Consider the following 25,845-nt stretch of genomic DNA (forward strand, 5'->3'; position numbering starts at 1 on the left):
TGGGGGAAACCAGAGCACCCGGAGGAAACCCACACGGACAGAACATGCAAACTCCACACAGAAAGGCTCTTGTCGGCCACGGGGCTCAAACCCAGACCTTCTTGCTGTGAGGCGGCAGCGCTAACCACTACACCACCGTGCCACCCTAGAGTATCCTCTTTTTATTATCTTCTTCTTAGAGAAGTTAGAGAAGCAGCCTTGGGCCCAAAGGGTCACCAGTTCGATTCCCGGGACTGGCAAGAAAATGTGAGGGGAGTTGAATGAATGAATAGTACTCAACCCACCCCCGTATAATGGCTCAAGTGCCTTTGAGCAAGGCACCTAACCCCCAACTGCTCCCTGGAGCTGCAGCATAGCTGCTCACTGCTCTGTGTGTGTGTGTGCTCAGTGCTCACTTGTATGTGCATGCATGTGTTCACTGCTTCAGATGGGTTAAATGCAGAGGAGCAATTTCGCTGTGCTTGAGTGTACATGTGACCAAATAAAGGCTTCTTCTTCTTATAGGAGTTGTGCTTGCTATAAAGGCATTACAGTACACTGTCAGAAATAGGGGTACAGTAGGAGTCTATTTCTGTCCCCCAAGATACAGTCTACACTAATGTACCCCCTAGGGCTCATTATTGGACCTCAAGGTAACTCTGTGTACCTTTTTAGGGCCAAAAAGGTCCATGTATGTTCCCTAGCTGTATTTAAAAGGTACAAATAAGTACCTTCGAGGGTGCTGCCCCAGTCATAAGCTGTTGTACCCCTAAAGGTACAGTAATGTACTTTGTTTTCTGAGAGTGTATGTAGGTTTACGTCAAAGAAAGAAAATGCTATAGAAGAAATGGAAGATGTGTGGCTTGAAAAAAGTTTGTTCATAATCTGAAGAAAGTAACTGGGCTTGTGTGTCATGTGAGTCTGTTCTATGTATTGTAAGTTCAGACAGCCTGACTCATGGACATCAAGGCATTCCAAATAGAGTGTGGAACTTTCCGTTTCCAGGGACTCTGTGTGTGTGTGTGTGTGTGTGTGTGTGTGTGTGTGTGTGTGTGTGTGTGTGTGTGTGTGATCTCTTTGGCATCAACATCAGAAGTCTTCCCATACTTTGAATCACATCTCACAGGTTTTATATGTTGTATAAATAGAGATAATATTATCTTTTTTTTTTGTCTACAGAAACTACAATGAAAAAAAAAAAAGCTCACATGACCTGGCCATTTTCACATTTCTGCTTTACATCGCTGTTGAGGGTTTAAACTGATGCTACATTCCTGGCCTTGACATGAAGGTCAGAAACTGAGAAATGGCCACCCAAAGGCTTAAAAACAAGCGCAGGAAATACCCTATTTCCCCAATTCTCCTTTCGAATTACCCCTGGATTCCAATGATGTAATTCAATAATGTAATGCAGTGGTTCGCAAAGTGTGTGTGTGTGTGTGTGTGGGGGGGGGGGGGGGGGGGGGGGGGGGGCAGAGCCATTTCAGGGGGGGCACGGATGGAACGAATGAATGAATTACACTGCTAGCATAACATGGAGAAACTTTTGGCAGAGGGCGCAGGGCTCCCACATAAACACAAATCAGAGGATGAAGCATCGCCAAATGTGCTTCCAAAGCAAGTTCATTCCAAGGCAAAGACAAGAAAATATGACGACGCATATCTTGTCTTTGGCTTCACCTGTACAACGGTGGGTAATGAGGCGAGACCACAGTGTGTTGTCTGTCTTAAAGTGCTAGCTTGTGACAGCTTGAAGCCGAACAAGCTAAGACGCCACTTGGAGACAAAACATCCAGAGCACAAAGACAAGCCAGTTGAGTTTTTCAGACAAAAACGCATAAACTGCCGTGCTCAACAGTCCCTATTTACTAAAGCTGCATCCGTGCCGGCAAATGCTCAACTCGCCTCATATAAAGTTGCCTAACGAGTGGCACAGTGTAAAAAGCCGCACACAATAGCGGAGGAATTAGTACTTCCCTGTGCTATGGACATGGTATCAACTATGCTTGATGACACTGCAGCCAGCAAACTAAGGGCTATTCGTCTGTCCAACACCACCATCGGCAGGCGCATTTATGACATGTCAAAGGACGTAGAGGAGCAGCTTAATGACAAAGTGCGTGACAGCCACTTTTCTCTTCAGATGGATGAAGCCACTGACAGTAACAAAGACTGTTTATTAATTACTTACGTCAGATTCATAGATGGAGATGACATGAGGGAGAAATTGCTTTTCTGCAAAAAAGTTACTGGCAGGGCCACAGCAGAACTGTTTAAAATAATTGACTCTTACTTGAAAGAGGCCAACCTGAAATGGGAGGACTGTGTGGGGATCTGCACTGACGGAGTGCAGGCTATGGCTGGGAAGCGGGCAGGGCTGCAAGCGCTCATCAAGCGCGTCTCCCCCAATGTGCAGTGGATGCACTGCATGATACCCCGCGAAGCACTGGCATCTAAACAGCTGAGTCTCGAGCTGAATGATGTAATGACCGACGTTATTGCCACTGTCAACTACATCAAAACACGACCTGTCAAAGCCTGGATTTTTTCGGTACTGTGCGAGGAAATGGGCTCCGACCACACAGCTGTTCTGTTTCACAGCGAGTGGCTGTCACGTGGGAAGGTGCTGTCCAGGGTCTTTGAACTGCGAGATGAAATCCGCATCTTTTTGAAGGAAGCGGGCAATAATCTTGCCCACAAATTTTACTGTAACAAGCATATTTAATAGTTATTCCATGAAATTGAGTCGTATATGATATGAGCTGATATCCGACGAGTAGGGTGACCAGATTTCCCTAGTCTGAAACCGGGACACTTTTGCGCGCGACCATGCTCGTGCACACACACCTTTTTTTTACGTAAACGTGACACTCAGAGAGGTGCTCTTATCATTTTGTTGAAGCTCACATTTATCAACATCTCACATGAAATAAAACAAACAGGCATGTTGTTATCTAGTAGCATAGTGGTATACAGATCAGTTAAATTATGGTCAGACAACAGATTTTGTAATGGCTGAGAATAGGCCAGGCTATGTCCATAGGCCAAATTTAAACTGATTTATTTCACCTGTTTGTGAGAACACCAAGAAGAATGCATATGCACATGTAGGCTATATCTCTAAAATTGTATGCACTATAGCATGAACTTAAAAAGTAGATATGTGACCTCAACATAGCCTAGGTCAGAATCAACCTTACTAACCATTCCCCACAACTGAATGAACAAAGCAAGAAGATGTGTACAAAAGTGAACACTTTAATGGAAGGTGCAACAAGCTGTTCAATATGGCCAAACTGTCAGAATGGTATGTTAAACAGAAACAAAAAAGAGACAAGTGATTTGAGAATATATACTACGGAAGCCGAGAGAGGCCCGTCATATAATCCTTTTTTTTATTCACCTTGTTATCCCGAGATAACGACATAATTAATTCAGGATCTCGAGAAAACAACACAACTAATTCGAGATCTCGAGAAAACAAAACCGTTATTCCGAGATCTCGAGAAAACAAAACAATTATTCCGAGATCTCGAGAAAACAAAACAATTATTTCGTGATCTCGAGAAAACAAAACAATTATTTCATGATCTCGAGTAAACAGCTGAGAAATGGTTCATTCAGGTGCGCCAAGAGACTTGTGATATGCTAACTTTGGGGCTATTTCTCATTCTGTATAGACGCAACTTTGGTCATTAGAATGTCTGGAATAATCGATCACCTAATAAGGCAATATTTTGGTCAGGGGTTGACACAGGGAGAGATTGCATTAAGTCTTTTAATAAGGGATAATTTCAAAATTAGTCCGCGGCACCTCCGCAGAAGACTGGCCCGGCTTCGTCTCTACCGACGGAGATACAGTGATCCAGCTGAGATCATGAAATAATTGTTTTGTTTTCTCGAAATCACGGAATAATTGTTTTGTTTTCTCGAGATCTCAAATTAGTTGTGTTGTTTTCTCGAGATCCTGAATTAATTATGTCGTTATCTCGGGATAACAAGGTGAATAAAAAAAGATTATATGAAGGGCCTCTCGCGGCTTCCGTAAATATACACTCAAACAAAACAGCAACACTTACAGTGTGTGCAGTAGGCTTTGTGCGCATTGTTCTGCACCTCTCGGAGGAAGGGGTGGGTGCCCTGTAAATCTTTGGAAAAGGTACATTTTCTTTGCGGCATAATTGCTGCGGCATTACTGCTGCTAGCTGCTAGACAAAGAACATTCACGCCAGTTAATGTTTATTTTATTGTTGCATGGCAACACGTTCTGTTGTCTGGAATAATGTGGCTAAATAAACACCCATGCCACAGGGCCAGGGGGCAGTAACCAGGAAAGTTTGCAATTCCTGTCAATTCATCAAAATAGTAAATGCAGACATTTATCCGCTAATGATTCCCACGCTGCTCAGTCGCAAACATCGCGAGTGGCGAAAACCAGGACATATCCGTGTCCCGACAGACTTTTGTCGGGACTCGGGACACACAACCCCAAATCGGGACTGTCCCAGTAAAACCGGGATGTCTGGTCACCCTACCGACGAGGTGTGTAGAGCCGAGTTGGCTGTAAGCCATGTACAATGAGATTGAGTGGAATAACTGTTTTATTCTATCCACATTCACTGGATTTTGAGAAACAGAGCATTTTTATTTTTATTTTTTGCAAATTCGATAAATTAAAAACTTCATACAAAATGTCTGACAAAATCATTTCTGCTTAGAATGTAAACAAACCAGTGAAATGTCAGTAGCAATTTGTGAAAAATGCTATAAGAATAACAATACTTGAAAAAAATAAAATATATACGTTCTTACCATCAAATACTTTAATTCCATATTTTGTTGCTTTTTTTTGTATTTTTTGGGGTTTTGTTTTCGAGTAGAGTTTTTATTTCATCCTTGGTTGGTTCAGCAACATGCTCTGCCATTTTTCTTTTTCTTCTTCTTTAGGTTTTTTTTTTGGTGGTTGGCAAACCAACTTAAAGGTGCATTACTGCCACCGACTGGGCTGGAGTGTGGAACAGGAGCTATTGGGGGGAATAAATACTATATTCTTTTAACTATTTCTGTTTTAGCCATTTTTAGTTTCAATACCCTGGAAATGAAAGTGTTTTCCCTTTCAGTACAGTCTTGTGATTTTACCAAATCCTGTCATGCCTCACGTTGCTCTTAGCAGCAGCAATAAACATGTTCACTTTGTCTTGTCACAACAACAGAAAATTCTCTCGAGAGTCACTCCAACTGCTGTTGTTGCCACAAAAAAAAAAAAGATTTCTTTTGGTAAATACAGTCTTATGATTGTCCAAATCCAGTCGAGTCTCTCACTGCTCTCAGCAGCATCTTGTTGAGCTCTGCATGACTCCTGACCCCTCGTGGCAAGAACAGTCCCATCATGCAAGTGGACGTGAATGGTAAACGAAAGCCTTTCCTCTCAGGCTGGTAAAAGTGGATGCTGAGCTTTTTGGGGAATCCCAACTCTGGAACCTCATCTGTCGCCATGATAAAAACAAGCAGGTCTTTGAAACGCAGCTCGGTTTCTTTGTCTGTGGAAATTTAAAAAAAGCACGGCTTATTGTTTTGAATCCGGTTTACACAATTACTCACAAGATTGGCTGTGAACAATGCACATGTGACAGGATGGAGCCAAAATGACCTCATGTCATATCCTTTCCTGCTTCCCGAAAACCTCTGGTTCTGGTACGAGTGCTGACATGGAAAAACATGAAGGAAATGAAAGATATGAAGAGAAGCCGTGGCTTAAAGGTTAGAGACGCAGCTTTGGGATCAAAAGGTCACCAGTTTGATTCCCTGGACCAGCAGGAATGGTTGAAGTGCCCTTGAGCAAAGCACTTAACCCCCTACTGGTCTCCAGGCTCCTCTGGGTATGTTGTACATTGCTCTGGATAAGAGTGTCTGCTAAATGTCATATGTTGAGAAGATGGTACTCACCCTCAATCATCTTTAGCACCAGCTCCCAATAGTAGATGGTTTCCTTTTCCTGCTCTCTCCTCTCAGTACCGTTCTCACTCCAGTTGATTTCAAACAGGGCCCTGAATGATGATCGCGATATCCGTTTGTTAGTTTTGGTAAAAATAGGCAGGAAATCAATCCAGTTGGATTTCACGGTGTCCCACAGCTTTCCACATGAGTTCAAGCCTTCGGTGAACTGGTTGATCATATTCAACACCCTAAAGATTGTAAATATGAAATAAAAAATATTAATAAGCATGACACTGATGTACAGTATCACTTTTTTTTTTTAAGTGTGTGGCAGTCTTGTGAAACCAGAGCTAGCATGATAAGAAATGCCTTTCTCTGGCATGGGTACATGCCAATCTGCATGCTCCTGAACACCGATTAGCTGACCTGCTCATCATGTAATCATCAAAGAATTTCATTTGCAAGAACATGAAATGGTTCGAGCTGGAGCTAAGCTGAGTGGAAATCCTTCAGGAAGTAGTCTGGAATTGGCTATGTGACATGAAGCAGAACATTTTCAGTGCTTCACCTGAGATAAATGTAGTGCCTCACGACGTAGGAGTAGATCTTTGGAATGTCTTGGATGCAAATGTTTGGTCCATAAATGCCTGGAAATCCACAATCACAGATCCAGTCTCCTAATTCTCTTTGCAGAGCGGACAGGTGTTCAGCTTTCGTGCAAGATAAGATCTGAGAAGATTGGACATATGAGTTTGGGAGGTTTTTAGATAAACATGGATAAAGGGACATATACATAGGTGAGGTTCTTGTTGATAAAAGCATACTTTTTGTGCTTTCTTTTGAACATCAGCATCTGGTATGAGGCACCAGTCAAAGTCTGTCAGCTCCATCTCTAAACCACACATGAGCTGGTAAAGATGAATGTCTAGAGCTTTGAGTCCTGGTCCTCCGTGAACTATAGACCAAGCGACCAGCTTCCCAGCTTGCTCGTATTTACGTTGCTGCAAAGCAGTCTGGTCATAAGTAAAGAACAAGTGTTTTGGGTTTCCCTCAAAAATACCCAGACTGCCTTGCACCTCAATCATCAGGAGCCTGAAAGGAATGCATGAGGACAAACAATTTAGTTCTCCGAAAATGAAAGGCAAAATCAAAGAACTTTGCAGCTTGTCAGTTTTTCTGCAAGTAGACAAAATTCACTTTCGTAATTTGGTCATTTTGGTCAATTCCCACCCACTACCTAACACTTTCCTTTCACACAACAGATACCAACTAAGGAGGATGAAGGTTGACATGTGCTTCCTCCGAAATGTGAAGATCTTTTTGAGCTGCTGCTCATGCTACATCACAGGGCACCATAACACACTTGGAGGAAGGCACTATCTGCCCTCTTCTACATACATGAGCTTACAGATGCCCACGAATAGCTAGTGCACTCTAGTTGTCAGGGGAGAGTAATGCCATCCTTACCACCAAGAGATTTCATTATGACCTACCTAAAAAACTCCCTTCTCGGGCCACCATTATCGAAAGCCTCCTCGCCAGCAAACTCAATATAAGGTATTTTAGTCCAGGAGAAGTTCCTGTTAGACAAAGCATCAAGCGCACTCTTCAGAAGCCTTTTCCTCCAGATGATCACATGTATCTCATGAGAGCTGAGATACTGCTGTTGAAATGCTCGCAGCAAAGAGGTCACATCCGTCTCATCCTAGTGGTAATGGAGTAAACACAAGACATGTGTTTTGTAAACTACCAATCAAAATCACGTCTGTGTTGGCTGCCATTAAGGTACTGTACAACACTGTAGGTCTATTGCTTATATATACACCATGTAGTGGTTTGGAAAAACCACTTATATGGTTACATTTTCATCTCATCTCATTATCTGTAGCCGCTTTATCCTGTTCTACAGGGTCGCAGGCAAGCTGGAGCCTATCCCAGCTGACTATGGGCGAAAGGCGTTTTGACATTTGCTATTATTCTATCCACATTCACTGGATATGAGCAATAGCACGCTTTGATTGGCTACTCTACTACTCAGATATCAGCTCATATACTGTACTGTGAGTAGAGAAAAACAAAATGGTGGCGCGTGTTGCTGAAGCAACCGAGGACGAAATAAAAACTCGACTTGAAAACAAAACCTCAAAAAATACAAAAAAAAAGCAACAAAATATGGATTGAAAGTATTTAACAGGAAGAATGTATCTTTTTTATTATCGCATTTTTCACAAATTGCTCCTGTCATTTCGGCGGTTTGTTTACATTCTAAGCAGAAATGATTTTGTCGGACGTTTTGTATCAAGTTTTTATTTATCGAATTTGCAAAAAAGAAAAAGAAAAATGCCCTGTTTCCCAAAATCCAGTGAATGTGGATAGAATAAAACAGTTATTCCACTCAATCTCGTCGTACATTGCTCATAGTCGACTTGGTGCTACGTGCTTCGTCTGCTATCAGCTCATGTACGACTCGATTTCATGGAATAACTGTTAATTATATATATAGTAGATTCTGCAAAGTACAGACTGTCCTCAGCTGAAATATGTTTGCATGTGTCTCAAACGAAAGTGAATATTTAACATTTTAAATCTTGTTTACCTGCAAAAGTTAAACAGGACAGCCAGGGTCTGAGTTCGAAATGCTCTGTTAAACTGGCTCCTGAGTAAACATGATCTTTGCAGAAAGATAACATGGACAAGATTTTAAAAATTGATTACCGTTGAGGACTGAAGCCGTGTCTTTAAACCTCTGCTGACTGCAGTTTTGTTGCGTGTAATCGGACCTGATCTTTGAGTAGATACTGGTGCATGTGTATGCGTTGGGGAGTGACTTGTTTCCCATGGTGGTGCTTCTCTGAAAACTGGTTTGAAAACCAAAATGATAAAAGATACAATCAATTAATCAATCAAATACTGCAGAAGTTTATAGCAAAAGTTCCTACAGCCTTATCAGAACAGATCCAACAGAAGAAGATTGCTGAAAATGGTATTAAACTTTGACATTAAGTGGATTTATTTACAAAAAGTATAACATTGCCTAAGTTTATGGGTAAGTAATCAACCCATGTGTCTAATTGGACATTTTGTCACATTTGAGTATAAATTTCACTGAGGTTTGAAAGCAAAGTTGAAGGATGAATGTGATTGTTTGTGGATGCCTTCTTCTACCTGATTTCAACTTTTTGAGTTGATGTATTTAGTTAATGTATTAAGTCATTTTATGATGACAGTATTAGTATTTTTATTTCCGCATATGAGGTGTATTGAATACTGCTGATCTTGTATGGAGATATACAGTGGTGCTTGAAAGTTTGTGAACCCTTTAGAATTTTCTATATTTCTGCATAAATATGACCTAAAACATCATCAGATTTTCACACAAGTCCTAAAACTAGATAAAGAGAACCCAGTTAAACAAACGAGACAACATATTATACTTGGTCATTTATTTATTCAGGAAAATGATCCAATATTACATATCTGTGAGTGGCAAAAGTATGTGAACCTCTAGGATTAGCAGTTAATTTGAAGGTGAAATTAGAGTCAGGTGTTTTCAGTCAATGGGATGACAATCAGGTGCGAGTGGTCACCCTGTTTTATTTAAAGAACAGGGATCTATCAAAGTCTGAGCTTCACAACACATGTTTGTGGAAGTGTATCATGGCACGAACAAAGGAGATTTCTGAGGACCTCAGAAAAAGCGTTGCTGATGCTCATCAGGCTGGAAAAAGTTATAAAACCATCTCTAAAGAGTTTGGACTCCACCAATCCACAGTCAGACAGATTGTGTACAAATGGAGGAAATTCAAGACCATTGTTACCCTCCCCAGGAGTGGTCGACCAACAAAGATCACTCCAAGAGCAAGGCGTGTAATAGTCGGTGAGGTCACAAAGGACCCCAGGGTAACTCCTAAGCAACTGAAGGCCTCTCTCACATTGGCTAATGTTAATGTTCATGAGTCCACCATCAGGAAAACACTGAACAACAAGGGTGTGCATGGCAGGGTTGCAAGGAGAAAGCCACTGCTCTCCAAAAAGAACATTGCTGCTCGTTTGCAGTTTGCTAAAGATCACGTGGACAAGCCAGAAGGCTATTGGAAAAATGTTTGGTGGATGGATGAGACCAAAATAGAACTTTTTGGTTTAAATGAGAAGCATTATGTTTGGAGAAAGGAAAACACTGCATTCCAGCATAAGAACCTTATCCCATCTGTGAAACATGATGGTGGTAGTATCATGGTTTGGGCCTGTTTTGCTGCATCTGGGCCAGGACGGCTTGCCATCATTGATGGAACAATGAATTCTGAATTATACCAGTGAATTCTAAAGGAAACTGTCAGGACATCTGTCCATGAACTGAATCTCAAGAGAAGGTGGGTCATGCAGCAAGACAATGACCCTAAGCACACAAGTCGTTCTACCAAAGAATGGTTAAAGAATAATAAAGTTAATATTTTGGAATGGCCAAGTCAAAGTCCTGACCTTAATCCAATCGAAATGTTGTGGAAGGACCTGAAGCGAGCAGTTCATGTGAGGAAACCCACCAACATCCCAGAGTTGAAGCTGTTCTGTACGGAGGAACGGGCTAAAATTCCTCCAAGCCGGTGTGCAGGACTGATCAACAGTTACCGCAAACGTTTAGTTGCAGTTATTGCTGCACAAGGGGGTCACACCAGATACTGAAAGCAAAGATTCACATACTTTTGCCACTCACAATATGTAATATTGGATCATTTTCCTGCATAAATAAATGACCAAATCTAATATTTTTGTCTCATTTGTTTAACTGGGTTCTCTTTATCTACTTTTAGGACGTGTGTGAAAATCTGATGATGTTTTAGGTCATATTTATGCAGAAATATAGAAAATTCAAAAGGGTTCACAAACTTTCAAGCACCACTGTAAATTGCAAAAGTATAACAGTGTGAGATTGGATCCTACAAGTATCCATCAAGTATAGATGGTTCCATTGCATGATAAATATGACCTCATTAGTTGAATCAAACATGTTGGAATTTCATGCAGAAATTTCTGGAAAATGTGTAATTGCATGAACGAAGCTTTACCTAACTTTGACCACAAGCTTTCATCCAAATCTTCACCTTAAAGCTAGACGGCCTTTCGATTTCATAAAATCGGTGAAACTTAGTTCTCTCTGAAATTTGGTCATTGTGATATATTTTTATTTCTGTAATATCTCACAAAATTTCAGGCCATTCTGTGGCTGGGAAGTTATTTAATTTGAGGGTATTGAGCAAATAATGTGCATGAAATCACTCGCTTCACGCAGTCAAGCAGACAGAGGAAGTCCGTATACGCATGCGCAGGTTTACGTACCTTCTTCTTCTTTTGGGTTTTACGGCAGCTGGCATCCACAGTGTTGCATTACTGCCATCTACAGGTTTACCTTTGACCATGCGCCAACAGTTACATCATTTTGTTGCTAAATAAACAGCTGATTACACAGAGGTGCTCGCTGACCGCTGATATTTATTAGTTTGGTCCTGCGTTTCCTTTCCTTCACAACATAACATCTTTTCTTCTCGCTTTCCATTACTGTAGTCGGTCTTTCATGTTTCATTCTCACACTCATGTCCTCCATTTTTCTTTCCTGTTTCAAATTTGTATCTCACAATGCCTTGCACGAATGGGGAAAGCCCACCACGTGATGCGTGACGTAGTATCTTGAATTGGGTCATGGTGAAGCAGGAAAAAATAGCTGAGAATTTAGGGCCATGTGGCCCTAAATTCGTTAATTTTTCTATTTAAAAAAAATAATAATAATAAAATTTGAAGTCTGTGATTCGAATTCAGTAGCTTTCAGTCCACTAAGGAAAAATAATTGAGTGTCTGGGAAAATTCTTTTTACGACCTACACTTGAAAAATCTGAAAGGCAGTCTAGCTTTAACCATTCGTACATTTTCATACAAATTTATATTTAGTGAAGATGGATATGACAACTGATAACCCTGAGACGGTTATGGTTTGACGGCAGCCTGTTGAGAACCTGCATAGGACACATCATCGCTGGAGTTGTCAGAACTGAAACTGACGTTTGTCTATCAGCAACTGCACACCCACCTGAGTCTGTGTTATCATCAGAGATGAGACTGAGGTTAAGAAGGTTGTCTTCAAGTGCTTGCTCTTTTATTTGTTTTGTGTCAGAGCAGGAAGTGCGACTCCCCTTCCTCGAACCTGTATCGTCATTCATAAACAAACAAACAGACAACAACTTATTAGTATTGTTGTTATTATTGCTATCATTACAAGTTTCATAAATATGGGATGAGACGAGAAACAGGCTTATTCTGAGTATTTGCACTACTTGCCCAAAAGATGCACTGTGCTCATGCTTCCACCAAAATCCAAGAAAACAAACAGTGGCTCATGGAGATTTATTCCTTCAGCTTTCATGTAATATTTTGTCTGATCGCTTGTCCGGATAATCACAGAAACCACATAGTTTATCCAGAACTCGATTTCTGCACCAGGCAGGCATAAGTCCTCAGGCAGAGGTACCACGCAGGCTCGTGGGCTGTTCCTCAGGTCCTGTCCAGCATTTTGCGGCGAGTCGTTTGTAAAGCCGATCCCAATAGCTCTGTTACTGTTACTTGACAAGAGCCCACTTTTGATTTGTATCCTGACCTTCTCGTTAACTTTTACTGGACGGCAAAGGAAAACGAGTTGGTCTGTTCGGGATGAGGTGTCCCTCGAGGCGAGAAACACTGTGTTTCCTTCCACGCTTGAAAGGAATTTCATCGGACCCAGGCAGCGACTGCCACAAATGCGACCATGTTTCTCTGGAAGGGAATTAATACAGAGCGTCAGAAACATACACAGAATTTGGGGTTATTATACTGAAGTATTGGGCGGCACGGTGGTGTAGTGGTTAGCGCTGTCGCCTCACAGCAAGAAGGTCCGGGTTCGAGCCCCGTGGCCGGCGAGGGCCTTTCTGTGCGGAGTTTGCATGTTCTCCCCGTGTCCGCGTGGGTTTCCTCCGGGTGCTCCGGTTTCCCCCACAGTCCAAAGACATGCAGGTTAGGTTAACTGGTGACTCTAAATTGACCGTAGGTGTGAATGTGAGTGTGAATGGTTGTCTGTGTCTATGTGTCAGCCCTGTGATGATCTGGTGACTTGTCCAGGGTGTACTCCGCCTTTCGCCCGTAGTCAGCTGGGATAGGCTCCAGCTTGCCTGCGACCCTGTAGAACAGGATAAAGCGGCTAGAGATAATGAGATGAGATACTGAAGTGTTAACACCTCAAATGTTTGATTAATAGTTTCATAGTTTCTTGACTTAACTCTTTGAGTGTTTAAGGAAAGTTTTGGTTAAATAATCATGCTAACAGTGACTACACGTCTTTACTAATGTTATTAGTCATATCAGTAGTTTGCTCTCTGTTGAGCAAGATTATTTCCTCTAAAGTGTTTTCAGGTAATCGTGCTCACTCACACTCATGATCTGGCATGTCACTGCAGTGATGTGATTGCTCTGATTTTCATTAGTCAGATTTCTAAGCAGTATTGATTTTGCCTTCTACTGGATTATTATAGAGGTTTTCTCCTCTCAACCATTCACACACACATTCACACCTATGGGCAATTTATGCCGCTTTTCCACTACAAACGCGGCTGAGCCGTGCCGTGCCGAGTCGAGCTGAGTCGGGCTGAGTGGGGCTGTTGGAGTTGCATTTCGACTACAACCGCGCTGAACCGTGCTGGCTGGAAGTGGGTGGACACATTGGGTGGAGTTAGCGAAAGTGGGTGGACGTCATGTGATGTCGTTAAGCAGCGCAAACAGTGACATCAGTGACAGTGGCGGAACAAGTCAGAGCCGGGCCGGGGGCGGGGCAAATGACCGGGCCCTTTATTAAAGCTTATCATAACATCATTTTAGGCTACAAAATGTCCGCAACTGCGGTGTTTACCAATTTCAACACTACCAGGTGCAACTATGTTATTTAGTACATCAAGTCCTTCAAACGAACATGTAACTCAGAAACAAAAAACATTAGGATACTGTACATGGCTCATAATAAAACATCAATAGCCTATACTGCGCACATTATTTGAAGGGCATACGAATGAGCGCTCAGAGGTTGCAACGGTGACAGGAAGAGTCAGAAATAAAAGGAGGGCGGTGCAAACCTCACTGAATGCACTGTGTTTACCAATTTCAACACTACGGGGTGCAACTATGTTATTTTGTACATTAAGTCCTTCAAACGAACATGTAACTCAGAAATAAAAAAACATTAGGCAACATACTGTACATGGCTCATAATAAAACATCAATAGCCTACTGCGCGCATTATTTGAAGGGCATACGACGAGCCTTGCGCTCCGCGAACTCGTCCACGATGCTCTGTATGTCACTGATTCAGTGATCTTTTAAGCGGTAGTCTCACGACCCGAATAGTAAACAATAAACATGGAGGACATGGAGTCGTTAGTGTTGCTGGTCTTGGTGCTGTGGCTTGTTGTCACCGACAACGCCAACAGATACTGGCAAGAGCGTATAGATGAGGCGAGGCGCATAAGGCTTCAGAAATTCTCGTAATTCGTAATTCTCCTTCTTCCGGGTTTACGGTGTTTACAGATCCCAGCGCGCTCGCGGGGCGTGTGTGGGCATGTGAGGACACTCCTCCTCACCAATCAGTGCACAGGGGAGTGTCTGCTCACGCCCCTAGCCTCACTCAGCACGGTTTGGCTCGCTTCAGCCCCACTCCAAAACGGTGCGAGTTTTAGGGGCTAAGCAGGGCTGAAACGAGCTGAGTCGTGCTGGTTTTTGGTAGTCGAAACGCGAGCCGTGTCGGGCTGAAGTGAGCTGAAGCGAGCTGAAGTGAGCTGAAAAAGGGTAGTGGAAAAGGGCCATTAGAATAAGCAGTTAACATGTCTTTAGGGGAAACCAGAGCACCCGGGGAAAACCCACACAGACACAGGGAGAACATGTAAACTCCATACAGAAAGGCCACCAAATAAAGTCAATATTTGATGTGAGACGACACTTTGCTTTAAAAAAAAAAAAGTCTTCTCAGGTCCAATGAGTGTAGTTTTATAAGGAAATGAGCTGTAGGTATTACTGAGTGTCTTACAGAACCAGCCACAGTTCTTCTGGACACTTTGACTGTCACACTCTCTTATTAATTTTGCACCAAAACCCAGTCGCCTTCATTATGTTTTCTTTTTTCATCTGAAAAGTGCTTTGTTGTAATGTAATATGCTGCTCAGATACTATATATATCTCATCTCATTATCTCTAGCCGCTTTATCCTGTTCTACAGGGTCGCAGGCAAGCTGGAGCCTATCCCAGCTGACTACGGGCGAAAGGCGGGGTACACCCTGGACAAGTCGCCAGGTCATCACAGGGCTGACACATAGACACAGACAACCATTCACACTCACATTCACACCTACGGTCAATTTAGAGTCACCAGTTAACCTAACCTGCATGTCTTTGGACTGTGGGGGAAACCGGAGCACCCGGAGGAAACCCACGCGGACACGGGGAGAACATGCAAACTCCACACAGAAAGGCCCTCACCGGCCACGGGACTCGAACCCGGACCTTCTTGCTGTGAGGCGACAGCGCTAACTGCTACACCACCGTGCCGCCATATATATATATAAAATATGTATGTATTTAGAGTATACTCACTCATTTCTTTTGTCCCCGTAAAATATTGGCAGTGTCACTCAAAGCTGATCATGCAGGACCATTTCACGAAAGAAAAGCTTAAGTTCTAGAAGTCTGTGTTCTCCATAAAAAAGTGGAGCGGCAAATAACCAGGTTCACATGTCTCTGACATTCATTCTTGACAAGAAAAAAAAAACGCGAAACAAAAGAGGCTGGGCCAAACCAATTAGCAAAACAGAATCCCTCAAAAATGAAGTCATCTACTTTCCTCAGATACTCCAAGATGTTCAGTTTACTAAGACGAAGTCGGGTAAATAGGTTTCTCTTTTATTGTTCAAGTTCCTCACCTGAGCAACTGGAGGAGGAAAATGAGCCTCAAATGGCATACGGTTTAAGACAAGTCCAAACAAGTAGCTGAACTTCTATTCAATCCTTTAATCACTGGCCCCAAAACTAGTCCAGCCTGCAGTGGTTTTGCAACACCAGGTTGCATAATGCAGCTCAAGCGACGATTAAGTTAAGAAAGAAGTTGATAGTGATGCCAAAAATATAAAAGATTATTTTTCTCGATCAAATACCAGCCAACTTGGGGTGATGGTATAACATCGAATAGTGAATATTCAACATATTGAACACATTAAACTTTGTTTTAAATATTTCAGAATTTGAAAACTTGTTTCCAATTAAATGGAACCAAAAAAAAAAAAATCCAGATTTTCAATGTGGTCTCAGACTTTTGGGTGCCAGTGTTACATATTCAGGGTCACAGTGAGCTCTTTTGTGGGGAATATGCAAGGAAGGTTCAATCTCAGCCTCTATGTTGTGAGTTTCATTTCTGGCAGTTGTCTTCTCATAATACTATGCATTTAGCTGAAACTGCCAACAAAGCCAATTAATCCTGGAGAAGCAGGTGCTTTCCACTGAGAGAAGAGTGGTGATTTAGCTCAGGAGGCATGCACGCCGAGGTTTTTACTGTTATTACTGTCTAACTAAACATTATGAACTTATGAACATGTTGGTATAACTACTAGAATGATGAGTATTGGGGAAAAATCAGAAAGCCTAAATTTGAAATAAAAAAGACTTTTTTTTCCTTACTTTTTTGTTGTTTCCTTAGAATTATTTTTGGGAGTCCCCTACTGGACTCTTGTTCATGGTCCTGGGGGCCTCACCCCACCAGGACAAGGAACTGTGTAACCTTGTTGAGGTGTGGCAGCTTGTTCCCACCTACGTAGTGTCTGCTTGGGCGGGGGCATGGGAGACCTGTAACCTTCGGGGGGGGGGGACAACATGAGGAAGGTACTAATTAGCAGTTCCGACACTTTTGGCATGTACATCATATGCAACATGTGGGTTCCCAAGCCCAGATAAACAAAGAGGGTTGCCATGACAGACCCTGCAAGCCGGTGGCGTAAAAAGCTTGCTGCACATGCAACACATGATCAGCCTCAAGAAGAAAGTGGAGGAGGAGGAACTGTTCCTTGACCGGCAGAAATGGAGATGTTTGAGTAAAAGGCCAATCAACTGACAAGCACTTAAGTGCTTACCTTGCGCAGGGTGAAAAAGGTGAGAAAGTCCCCTATTGAGGTATTTCACCTGACGTCACAGGGTCACGTCCGCCATTTTGAACGTCAAGCTACATACTAACGCTGCAGACAGAGAGGGAGAACCAGCTTGAAAAAAAACATGTTACAGACACCTAGAATAGATTAATTTGTCAGTAAGCACTCTATAAATAACCATGGTGTTTGCTTGTTGTGCTGTGGGCTGCCACAACAGACAGGGACAGCGTGCAGGACGCTCCTTTTACCGGTTTTTAGTGATGGGAATTTCGGCTCTTTTTCGGGAGCCGGCTCTTTTGGCTCTTCTTACTATAAGGAGCCGGCTCTTTCGGCTCCCAAACGGCTCCTGAGATTTTATTTTTGATTTAATTGTTGCAATTAACTAGTTAATTAATTACATTATTATTTATATTTTATCAATAGGATGTTTTCCTTTTTAGTTTTTGTAGCCATTGTAAAGCTTTGTAAAGTATAGCAGTGTAACAATGTTCTAGCTATAGAAATAAAACTTACTTACCAATTAATACATTATTTTCTCACAAACATAATGCAAAACTGTGTTATATTACCAATATAAAATACACAGCTGATTTTCCCCTCCTCAGGTGCCTCGCAGACTCCTCTCCCCTGCGCTCCACAGCTTTAAGCATTACACCAATTTTCGTATTTTCGCAGCTGTGAATGACATCAACCCCCCCAACCAAAAAAAGTAGGCGTACACCATGCTACTTTTTTTCCTTTGAATGGTAATAGACAACACAAAGACGCAATCGGACAGCAACTTTTTTTGTGAAAGTCTCTCTCTCTGAGGCACCTAAGGACAAAAAACTAATTCGGCTCCCACCGAAGAGCCGGCTCCCGTCGTTCACTTCAAAGAGCCGGCTCTTTGAACCGGATCGTTCGCGACCGACACATCACTACCGGTTTCCTACTGACCCAGACAAGAGGGCCAAATGGATTGCAGCTGTGAAGAGACAGGATTGGGAGCCAACAGAGTACTCCAGACTTTGCAGTGACCATTTCATTTCAGGTTAGTTTATCAGTTAACGCAATTTTGATAAAATATATAGCAAAAAGTAAATGGGTCAGTGTTTGTTAACCCATCTGAGCAGTGAAACAAGGCAGTGTTAATTTGTCTAGGGTTGCATGTAGCAGACATCAGACATAAAACGCAATAACAGAGGCTAGAAAGAAACGGGACACAGAAATAAATAAACAGGGCTCCATACCAAGGCTTGGTACAGTGTTTGTGATAAAAGACAGATCCAATTTAACACGAATCACAGCTTACTTTCTTGTTAAAATGTACAAAGGTCTCCACCATCTCATACCGCCTTGCACTGAAGGACTTAAGCGTGCCGTCCAAAATGGCTGCGTCACGTGACTTGGCCACGTGGGTGAAATACCTCAATAGACCCCTTGCACTGACATCACCCGAAACCGGAAGTAAACAAGCCCTGCGCCATATTGGAAGACCAACAAACTCGTGATTAGGGGGAAATAATGGCAGTGGTATGTGAACCCACGAGAATAAAGTGGAGTGGCAAACGACTTAAACAAATCTGAGCTGTTGTATTTATGATTTATTGCCCCAACAGTAGACTTGAAAGAAACCTGTGTGAGACTTGGCAAAAAACTGTGGACATAATGGATAAGTCTGTGCATGATCTGTGGACATGGCAGATTATTTCAAAATCCTGAAGCCTGCTGAAAGGAAGCAATATGTTGAGAAACTGACTCTGATTGATGGTTTTGTCCCTTGGCTGCGTTTATTACAGCTAGCCACTGACACATTTAGTGTATCTAATGACTAGGGTGTTTTCGTTAGAATTTCATGCACTTGGTTCATCAAACAACCTACAATGGTAAACTTTTGTGCTGTGTTAGGGTGTTCTAACAAAGCTGATGGGAAAGGTGAAAAGAAGTCTTTCTACAGAATACCAGCTGTGATTGAGACACAAGGGGAGCAAACCAAGGAGCTTTCTGCCAGGAGACAGCGAGAGTATTTAGCTGCTTTATGCAGAGCGGATCTGAATACTTCAAGTCTACAACAGTACAGAATATGTTCAGACCATTTTGTTACTGGTAAGTCACTAGGCTAGAGTGTTGTAGAACATTTTTTTAAATGTTTACTGAATAAAAACATCCTTAAATTTTATCACATTTATGTTATATATTTCATTTCTTTCTTTTGTTTTAATTTTCCTCCCTCCAACCCTCTTTGGATTTTAAATATAGTTTTTCCCCATGTCCAAATAATTCAAAGATATATAAATAAAAACAGGTAAGTAGTAAATTAAAAATAAATTCCATTTAATCTGCACTGAGTACGTATGTATGTATGTACTTGAGGTCTTCCAATATGGCACCCTAACAAAATCTCGCGGTACGGTGACATCACGCGGTAGCCCTCTATTGGACAAATGTCCCAGGGATGGACTTAGGGGAAGCATTTCTGGTGAGCACACGCAAACACAAACGCAGCATTTTTCTATCACTGTTCTTTATGGTTTTGCTTTTTTTTATCCACCATTATATATTGGACCTAATATAGCCGTACCAGTAGTCCATTTATAATTTTGGACACTATAAAGCTTGATAGCTTGATTTTGGTTTGTACTCTATTCCTGATCAATCCACCCAACACTCAATATTATAGCTGCTAGAAAGAAATAACGTTACCAAAAAGTTCGTAGATTATAAAATCAAAACAGTAGTTGGACTCAAGACTGCGAGTTGGCCTAGTGGTTAGTGTGTCTGCCTCTCGACTGGGAGATCGCAAGTTCTACTTGCAGTCGGGTCATACCAAAGACCATCATAAAAATGGTACCTACTGTTATCTGGCAAGGCATGCTGCAATACAGATGTGAGTAGGGAGTCAAACTCTTGTGGTTACCAGAGGACCAGCCTCCCACTGTAACCCTAGCGATATAATAAGTGAAAGGCCAAGGGCTACAGAAACAGAGACTGACGCCTCAAAGAGCTGGGTAGTACTGGGACAGGAGACTGCTTGGGAAGACCAGGTCCTGGTGTGGGAGGGACTTTGACTCAGACTCAAAGTTCATATAACATAACAGACAGAATTAACAGAAAGTGTAATAATTATAATTTCCAGTGAATTAATTCATTTCCATGGAACTGGAGATCCATTCATTTCCAGTGAAAGAATGAATGCAATTATCATACCAAAATTTGGTAGCAGCCATTATTCACCTTTTATTTGTGACTGTTATCTATTTTGCAAGGCATTTGATTTTCCTGTTTGCTGTCTGAAAGATCTGGTAGTGATCCTACATCCAACCTGAAATGACAGACCAAAGATTTGTTGGGTGCTTTCCAAAAACTGTAAGACATGTGAAAGGAAATATGAGGAATAAAAGACTGATTAGTTTTATGTATTATAAATCAGATAATTTCTATCACCCAGCACTGTGTGTAAAACAAGTCCAACTGCTTCTGTTTGTTAGATAAATACTTTTGGACCAGCTTCATGTGCCAGGTGTGTCAAGTCATGTCAACTCAAGTCAAGTAACAATCAGTCAAGTCAAAGTCAAGTACTTATCTCAACCACATATTATAAAGCACAGAGATAAAATAACATTCTCCTTGGACCAGATGGACAGCAGGACATTCAGACACATCAGCAGTACAGATAAATAAACAGGAGGTCACACCTTGTTAATATAAAAAGACTATGCTAAAATATATATTTAAAAAAAACCCTAACACTGTAGTAAAAAATAAATCCTGCAGAAAAAGACGATTATGTGTAGGACGACACATTGGGGGGGACACACGCTACATTGGAAATAAATAGCGTTACAGTGTTGTAAGCAATGTGGATCTGTGCAAATAAACAAAAAGTGCAGCATAGATATAAACTTTGAGTCAGAGCACAGCGTGGAGAATAGAGTCGAGGGTGAATGGGGCATCATGGTGTTCATTTACCAGACTGCTTGAGGAAAGAAACTATTGCAAAGTCTGGCAGATTCTGATTCTGAAGATTCTGATGCTGCAGAACCTTCTTTTGGATGGGAGGGTGGTGAACAGTGCATGGGAGAGATGGGACGAATCAGCCCCAGTGCTGGTGGCCTTGTGGATGTACCAGGAGGTGGATATTACATTACATTAATGGCATTGAGCAGACGCTTTTATCCAGAGCGATTTACATACCTAGAGCAGCCTGGGGAACAGTTGGGGGTTAGGTGCCTTGCTCAAGGGCACTTCAGGCCTTTCCTGCTGGTCCAGGGAAATTAACCAGTAACTGTTTGGTCCTAAAGCTGCTTAGGCCATTGCTTCCCCATGATAAGAGAGATAGGCACTGATGATCCTCTCCACTGTCCAGACAAATTTTTGGAGGGTTCTGCATTTGGAGGCAAGGCAGTTCCCATACCAGATGGTGATGCAGTTGGTCAGAATGCTCTCAATATTGCCTCTGTGGAAGGTTGAGAGGATGGTGCACCTTCTTCAGCCATCAGAGTAAGTGTAGGCACTGCTGGGCTCTCCTGGCCAGTGAGCTGTATTGGATAGGACCTTGGTGCTCTTCATGCACTCCAACATACCATCAATGATGCTGAGTGACCAGCACTGTGCCTTCCTTTGTCAACAATCAGCTCTTTGATCTTCCCAAGGTTAAGAGACAGACTCTTGTTTTTGCACTAGTCTGACAGATATTGCATCATTGCTGATGAGCCCCACCTACAGTGGTGTCGTCAGTGACCTTGATGATGTGGTTCGTACTGGAGCTGAAGGTGCAGTTGTGGGTCAGGAGTAAACAGCAGTGGACTCAGCACACACCCCAGTGCTCATCATGAGGGTGGTGGAGCTGGTGCTGCCGATCTGTACTGCCTGGGGCCTCTCAGTGAGGAAGTCCAGAATCCAGTTGCAGAGGAAGGTGCTGACCCCAAGCAGGGCAAGTTTTCCAATCACCTGCTGAGAGCTCTCATCTCATCTCATTGTCTCTAGCCACTTTATCCTGTTCTACAGGGTCGCAGGCAAGCTGGAGCCTATCCCAGCTGACTACGGGCGAAAGGCAGGGTACACCCTGGACAAGTCACCAGGTCATCACAGGGCTGACACATAGACACAGACAACCATTCACACTCACGGTCAATTTAGAACCACCAATTAGCCTAACCTGCATGTCTTTGGATTGTGGGGGAAACCGGAGCATCCGGAGGAAACCTACGCAGATACGGGGAGGACATGCAAACTCCACATGAAACAGAAAGGCCCTCGTTGGCCACGGTGCTCGAACCCAGACCTTCTTGCTGTGAGGTGACAGCGCTAACCACTACACCACCGTGCTGCCCCTGCTGAGCTTAAATTGATGAACAGCATTCATGCATAGGCATTGCATTGATCCAGGTTAGGTCAGGGCCAGGAGGAGTGGATGTGAGATTGCTTCATCTGTAGATCTGTTAGTGCAGCACTCAAACTGCATTGGGTCCAGTGTAGGGGGAGTTGGCGCTTGATGTGGCTCAGGACTAATCACTCAAACACTTCATGATGATTGATGTGAGTGATACTGGGGAGTAGTTATCGAGCTCTGGCACTGCAACCCTCTTCAGCACCAGTGTGATGGTGGTGGCCTTGAAGCACTGCCAGATGAAACCCTGGTGTTGATGTCCAGTCAGCTGGTCCACACAGGCTTTGAGATTTCACCCTGGTATGTTGTGGTATATGACCACTCTTCTTGGCAGAATTATCCATCCATCTATTATCCATAACCGCAGGGTCGCAGGCAAGCTGGAGCCTATCCCAGCTGACTATGTGCGAGAGGCGGGGTACACCCTGGACAAGTCACCAGATCATTGCAGGGCTGATACAGAGACAAACAACCATTCACACTCACATTCACACCTACGGTCAATTTAGAGCCACCAATTAACCTAACCTGCATGTCTTTGGACTGTGGGGGAAACCGGAGCACCTGGAGGAAACCCACGCAGACACAGGGAGAACATGCAAACTCCACACAGAAAGGGTGCCATTGGCCACTGGGCTCGAACCCAGAACCTTCTTTCTGTAAGGCGACAGTGCTAACCACTACACCACCGTGCCGCCCTTGGCAGAATTAATAGAGTTCAATTAATTTTTTGGGTTTTCTGGCACAGACCTGACTTTTAAGCCCGGCCCACATATTTTCAATCAGGTTGAATTCAGAACTTATATATCCACATATCAAAACCAACCTAATCTCAGCATTTCTATCAATCATATTTCAGTAGAAAAAAAATGCAGAAAAATACAGATTAATCTTTGAAATGAATCTTTGTCAAAATCTTCAGTGTATACTAGCAAATCAACAAATCTTTGTTCAGTTTGTTTATCCAGATGCATATTAGAAAATATGTTGTGCATATATATAATGCGAAACATGAAGAAATGATAAATGAATGAATCAAAGAAAGAATTGTGAAGTGGAAGGTGTTTACAGTCAGCTTACATCAGCCATCTAAGTGATTGGAAAAAAAGTGTCCTAGCATGCATATTTCAAAATGCATCTTATTAACCTCAAGGGAATGTATTTGGGTTAAATTATATGTAAATTGTCATAAGTTATTCATTAACCTTGATAACAAAAATCGATAAATGTATAAAAATTGTAATCTTCTCGGTAGAGTGGATGGAATATAAAACGGAGCTGTGAACGAAGGGTGAGGAATCTTGTACTATGATTCTTTATGAGGAATTTGGATGAAGGGTTTGATACAGAGAGTTAGTTTTTTATGCCTGACATTTGCTGTTAATTACAGTTGTAAATCTCTATACCTTTATACCTGAGACAAATTTAGTTATTTGGTTAATTTTGTGTCGACATGCGTCTTTATTTCTGGTAAATGATGATCAGGGATGAAGTACTGAAGTACATTTACTTTAACAACAACAATAACAGCAGCATACTGTGGTTCCAAACAACCTAATGATAGGAAAAATGAAAACTAGAATAAATATTCGTAACCCTTTTCCAAGATGAAGAAACCTATTCTTGACAAAGGGCATGATGAATAATTAGCAATGTTGCTTTCGGACAGGTGTGTAAATGCAGTCTGTATAAAGCATGCAACTGTATGAAGTTTACATAATGAATCAAGTACATGGGCGGCATGGTGGTGTAGTGGTTAGCGCTGTTGCCTCACAGCAAGACGGTCTGGGTTCGAGCCCCGTGGCCGGCGAGGGCCTTTCTGTGCGGAGTTTGCATGTTGTCCACGTGGGTTTCCTCCGGGTGCTCCGGTTTCCCCCACAGTCCAAAGACATGCAGGTTAGGTTACGGTAACTGGTGACTCTAAATTGACCGTAGGTGTGAATGTGAGTGTGAATGGTTGTCTGTGTCTATGTGTCAGCCCTGTGATGACCTGGCGACTTGTCCAGGGTGTACCCCGCCTTTCGCCCGTAGTCAGCTGGGATAGGCTCCAGCTTGCCTGCGACCCTGTAGAACAGGATAAAGCGGCTAGAGATAATGAGATGAATCAAGTACACACATTTTTATTATTTAGAGAGCCAGGCAAGGTGAACCACCTTCATAAAAATTTATATAGTGCTGGAGAACTGCATCAAACTTATCAAAGTTAGCACACAATGATGCTAAATACTGAATACCAGTAGTGGCGAGCAGCTGGAAAACTCATGCGAGCTCATTAAAGAAAAACAGCATAGCGAAGGTGTTCTTGAGTCGAATTTCATGTTTGGATAGTGTTATAACTGCTCTGTTAAACATTTGATTGGCCTAGTGGTACACAAGTGAGGCTAAAATGCTAACAGCATCATTCACGTAAACAAACTTTACTTCTCCTTATAAATGTCATTATAAATGGGGAACAAGTAAAAGAGGTTTAAAAAAACCCTTCTGTTGCTGCTGTTGTTGTTGTTGTACTTCAGCTACTTAAAGGTTCTGTCTACAAAGTTGAATTCTGGGTAAAATGTTCTATTTCTGTTGCTGTTGAAGTTTCGAGATGTTTCGCTGCTGCACACACACACCGTCTATCCTGTGTGTAAATGTTTTGCAGAGATAAAAAGCATCCCACATTTTACGATTTTGGAGATTGCCGAAGCAAATGAGCGACAATATCATGTGTGTTTGTTTGTTTGACCTACTTTTAACCAAAACAAGTTGGCATGGGTAAACATGGCAGACTCGGCTCTCCCGCCAGCGGAAAAGAAAACGAAAGCCTGCCTAGTGAGTGCAACTGCAAGATAGAGCAAGGTTAGATGATGACCTGTCATTTTTCCGGACAGATAACTAAATCATTCTAGCTAGTGCTTAGTTATCTTAGCCTTAGAATGCATGGGCTCGACTCCACAGTAGTGAGTATGGAGTTCAACACCTAATGTTTTGATCTTACAGAGAAAGAAACGAAAACACAAAAGCAGTAACAAAGAAAAGATATATTTGTCTTTTGTTTCATGGATCTATTCGTGAACGTCAACCACAAATTACATCCCTGCGACTCAAAACTCTCCAAGGTCGATGCAGAGTCACGATGTTTTCCGCACGTCGCCATCTTGGTGTGACAGAATTCCATAGTTATGCTGATTAGTTAAAGCTCCTCGCATTCGGTTGTTTCCGTAGGGCCGTACTGTTTACCTCAAGAGGTCGGAAAACAGTCCCAAAATGGAGAAAAGCGACCCTCAGGACATCAAAATAATCACATCTCGTCCTCATGATATCGTTCTTGTGAGACATGGGAAACTGCCATGCATCTTATAACCTTTTTTATTTCCTCATTTGCAA

At 42.3% G+C, this 25,845-nt stretch overlaps 1 protein-coding gene across 1 annotated transcript; it reads right to left on the minus strand.

Annotated features, from left to right (window-relative positions):
• Window positions 1-3,221: 3,221 nt before the first annotated feature.
• Window positions 3,222-15,947, minus strand: LOC132892886 (G2/M phase-specific E3 ubiquitin-protein ligase-like). The gene is made up of 9 exons (XM_060931371.1): window positions 15,571-15,947; window positions 12,244-12,714; window positions 11,996-12,109; window positions 8,632-8,774; window positions 7,410-7,621; window positions 6,741-7,008; window positions 6,485-6,645; window positions 5,926-6,164; window positions 3,222-5,519 (listed from the first exon to the last, which is right to left on the minus strand). The coding sequence occupies exons 1-9, from the start codon at window positions 15,572-15,574 to the stop codon at window positions 5,269-5,271; spliced, it is 1,863 nt and encodes a 620-aa protein (XP_060787354.1). The 5' UTR covers window positions 15,575-15,947; the 3' UTR covers window positions 3,222-5,268.
• Between the last annotated feature and the right edge of the window lie 9,898 nt (window positions 15,948-25,845).

The sequence above is a fragment of the Neoarius graeffei genome, chromosome 10, assembly GCF_027579695.1.
Source record: "Neoarius graeffei isolate fNeoGra1 chromosome 10, fNeoGra1.pri, whole genome shotgun sequence".
NCBI classification, from domain to species: Eukaryota; Metazoa; Chordata; class Actinopteri; order Siluriformes; family Ariidae; genus Neoarius; species Neoarius graeffei.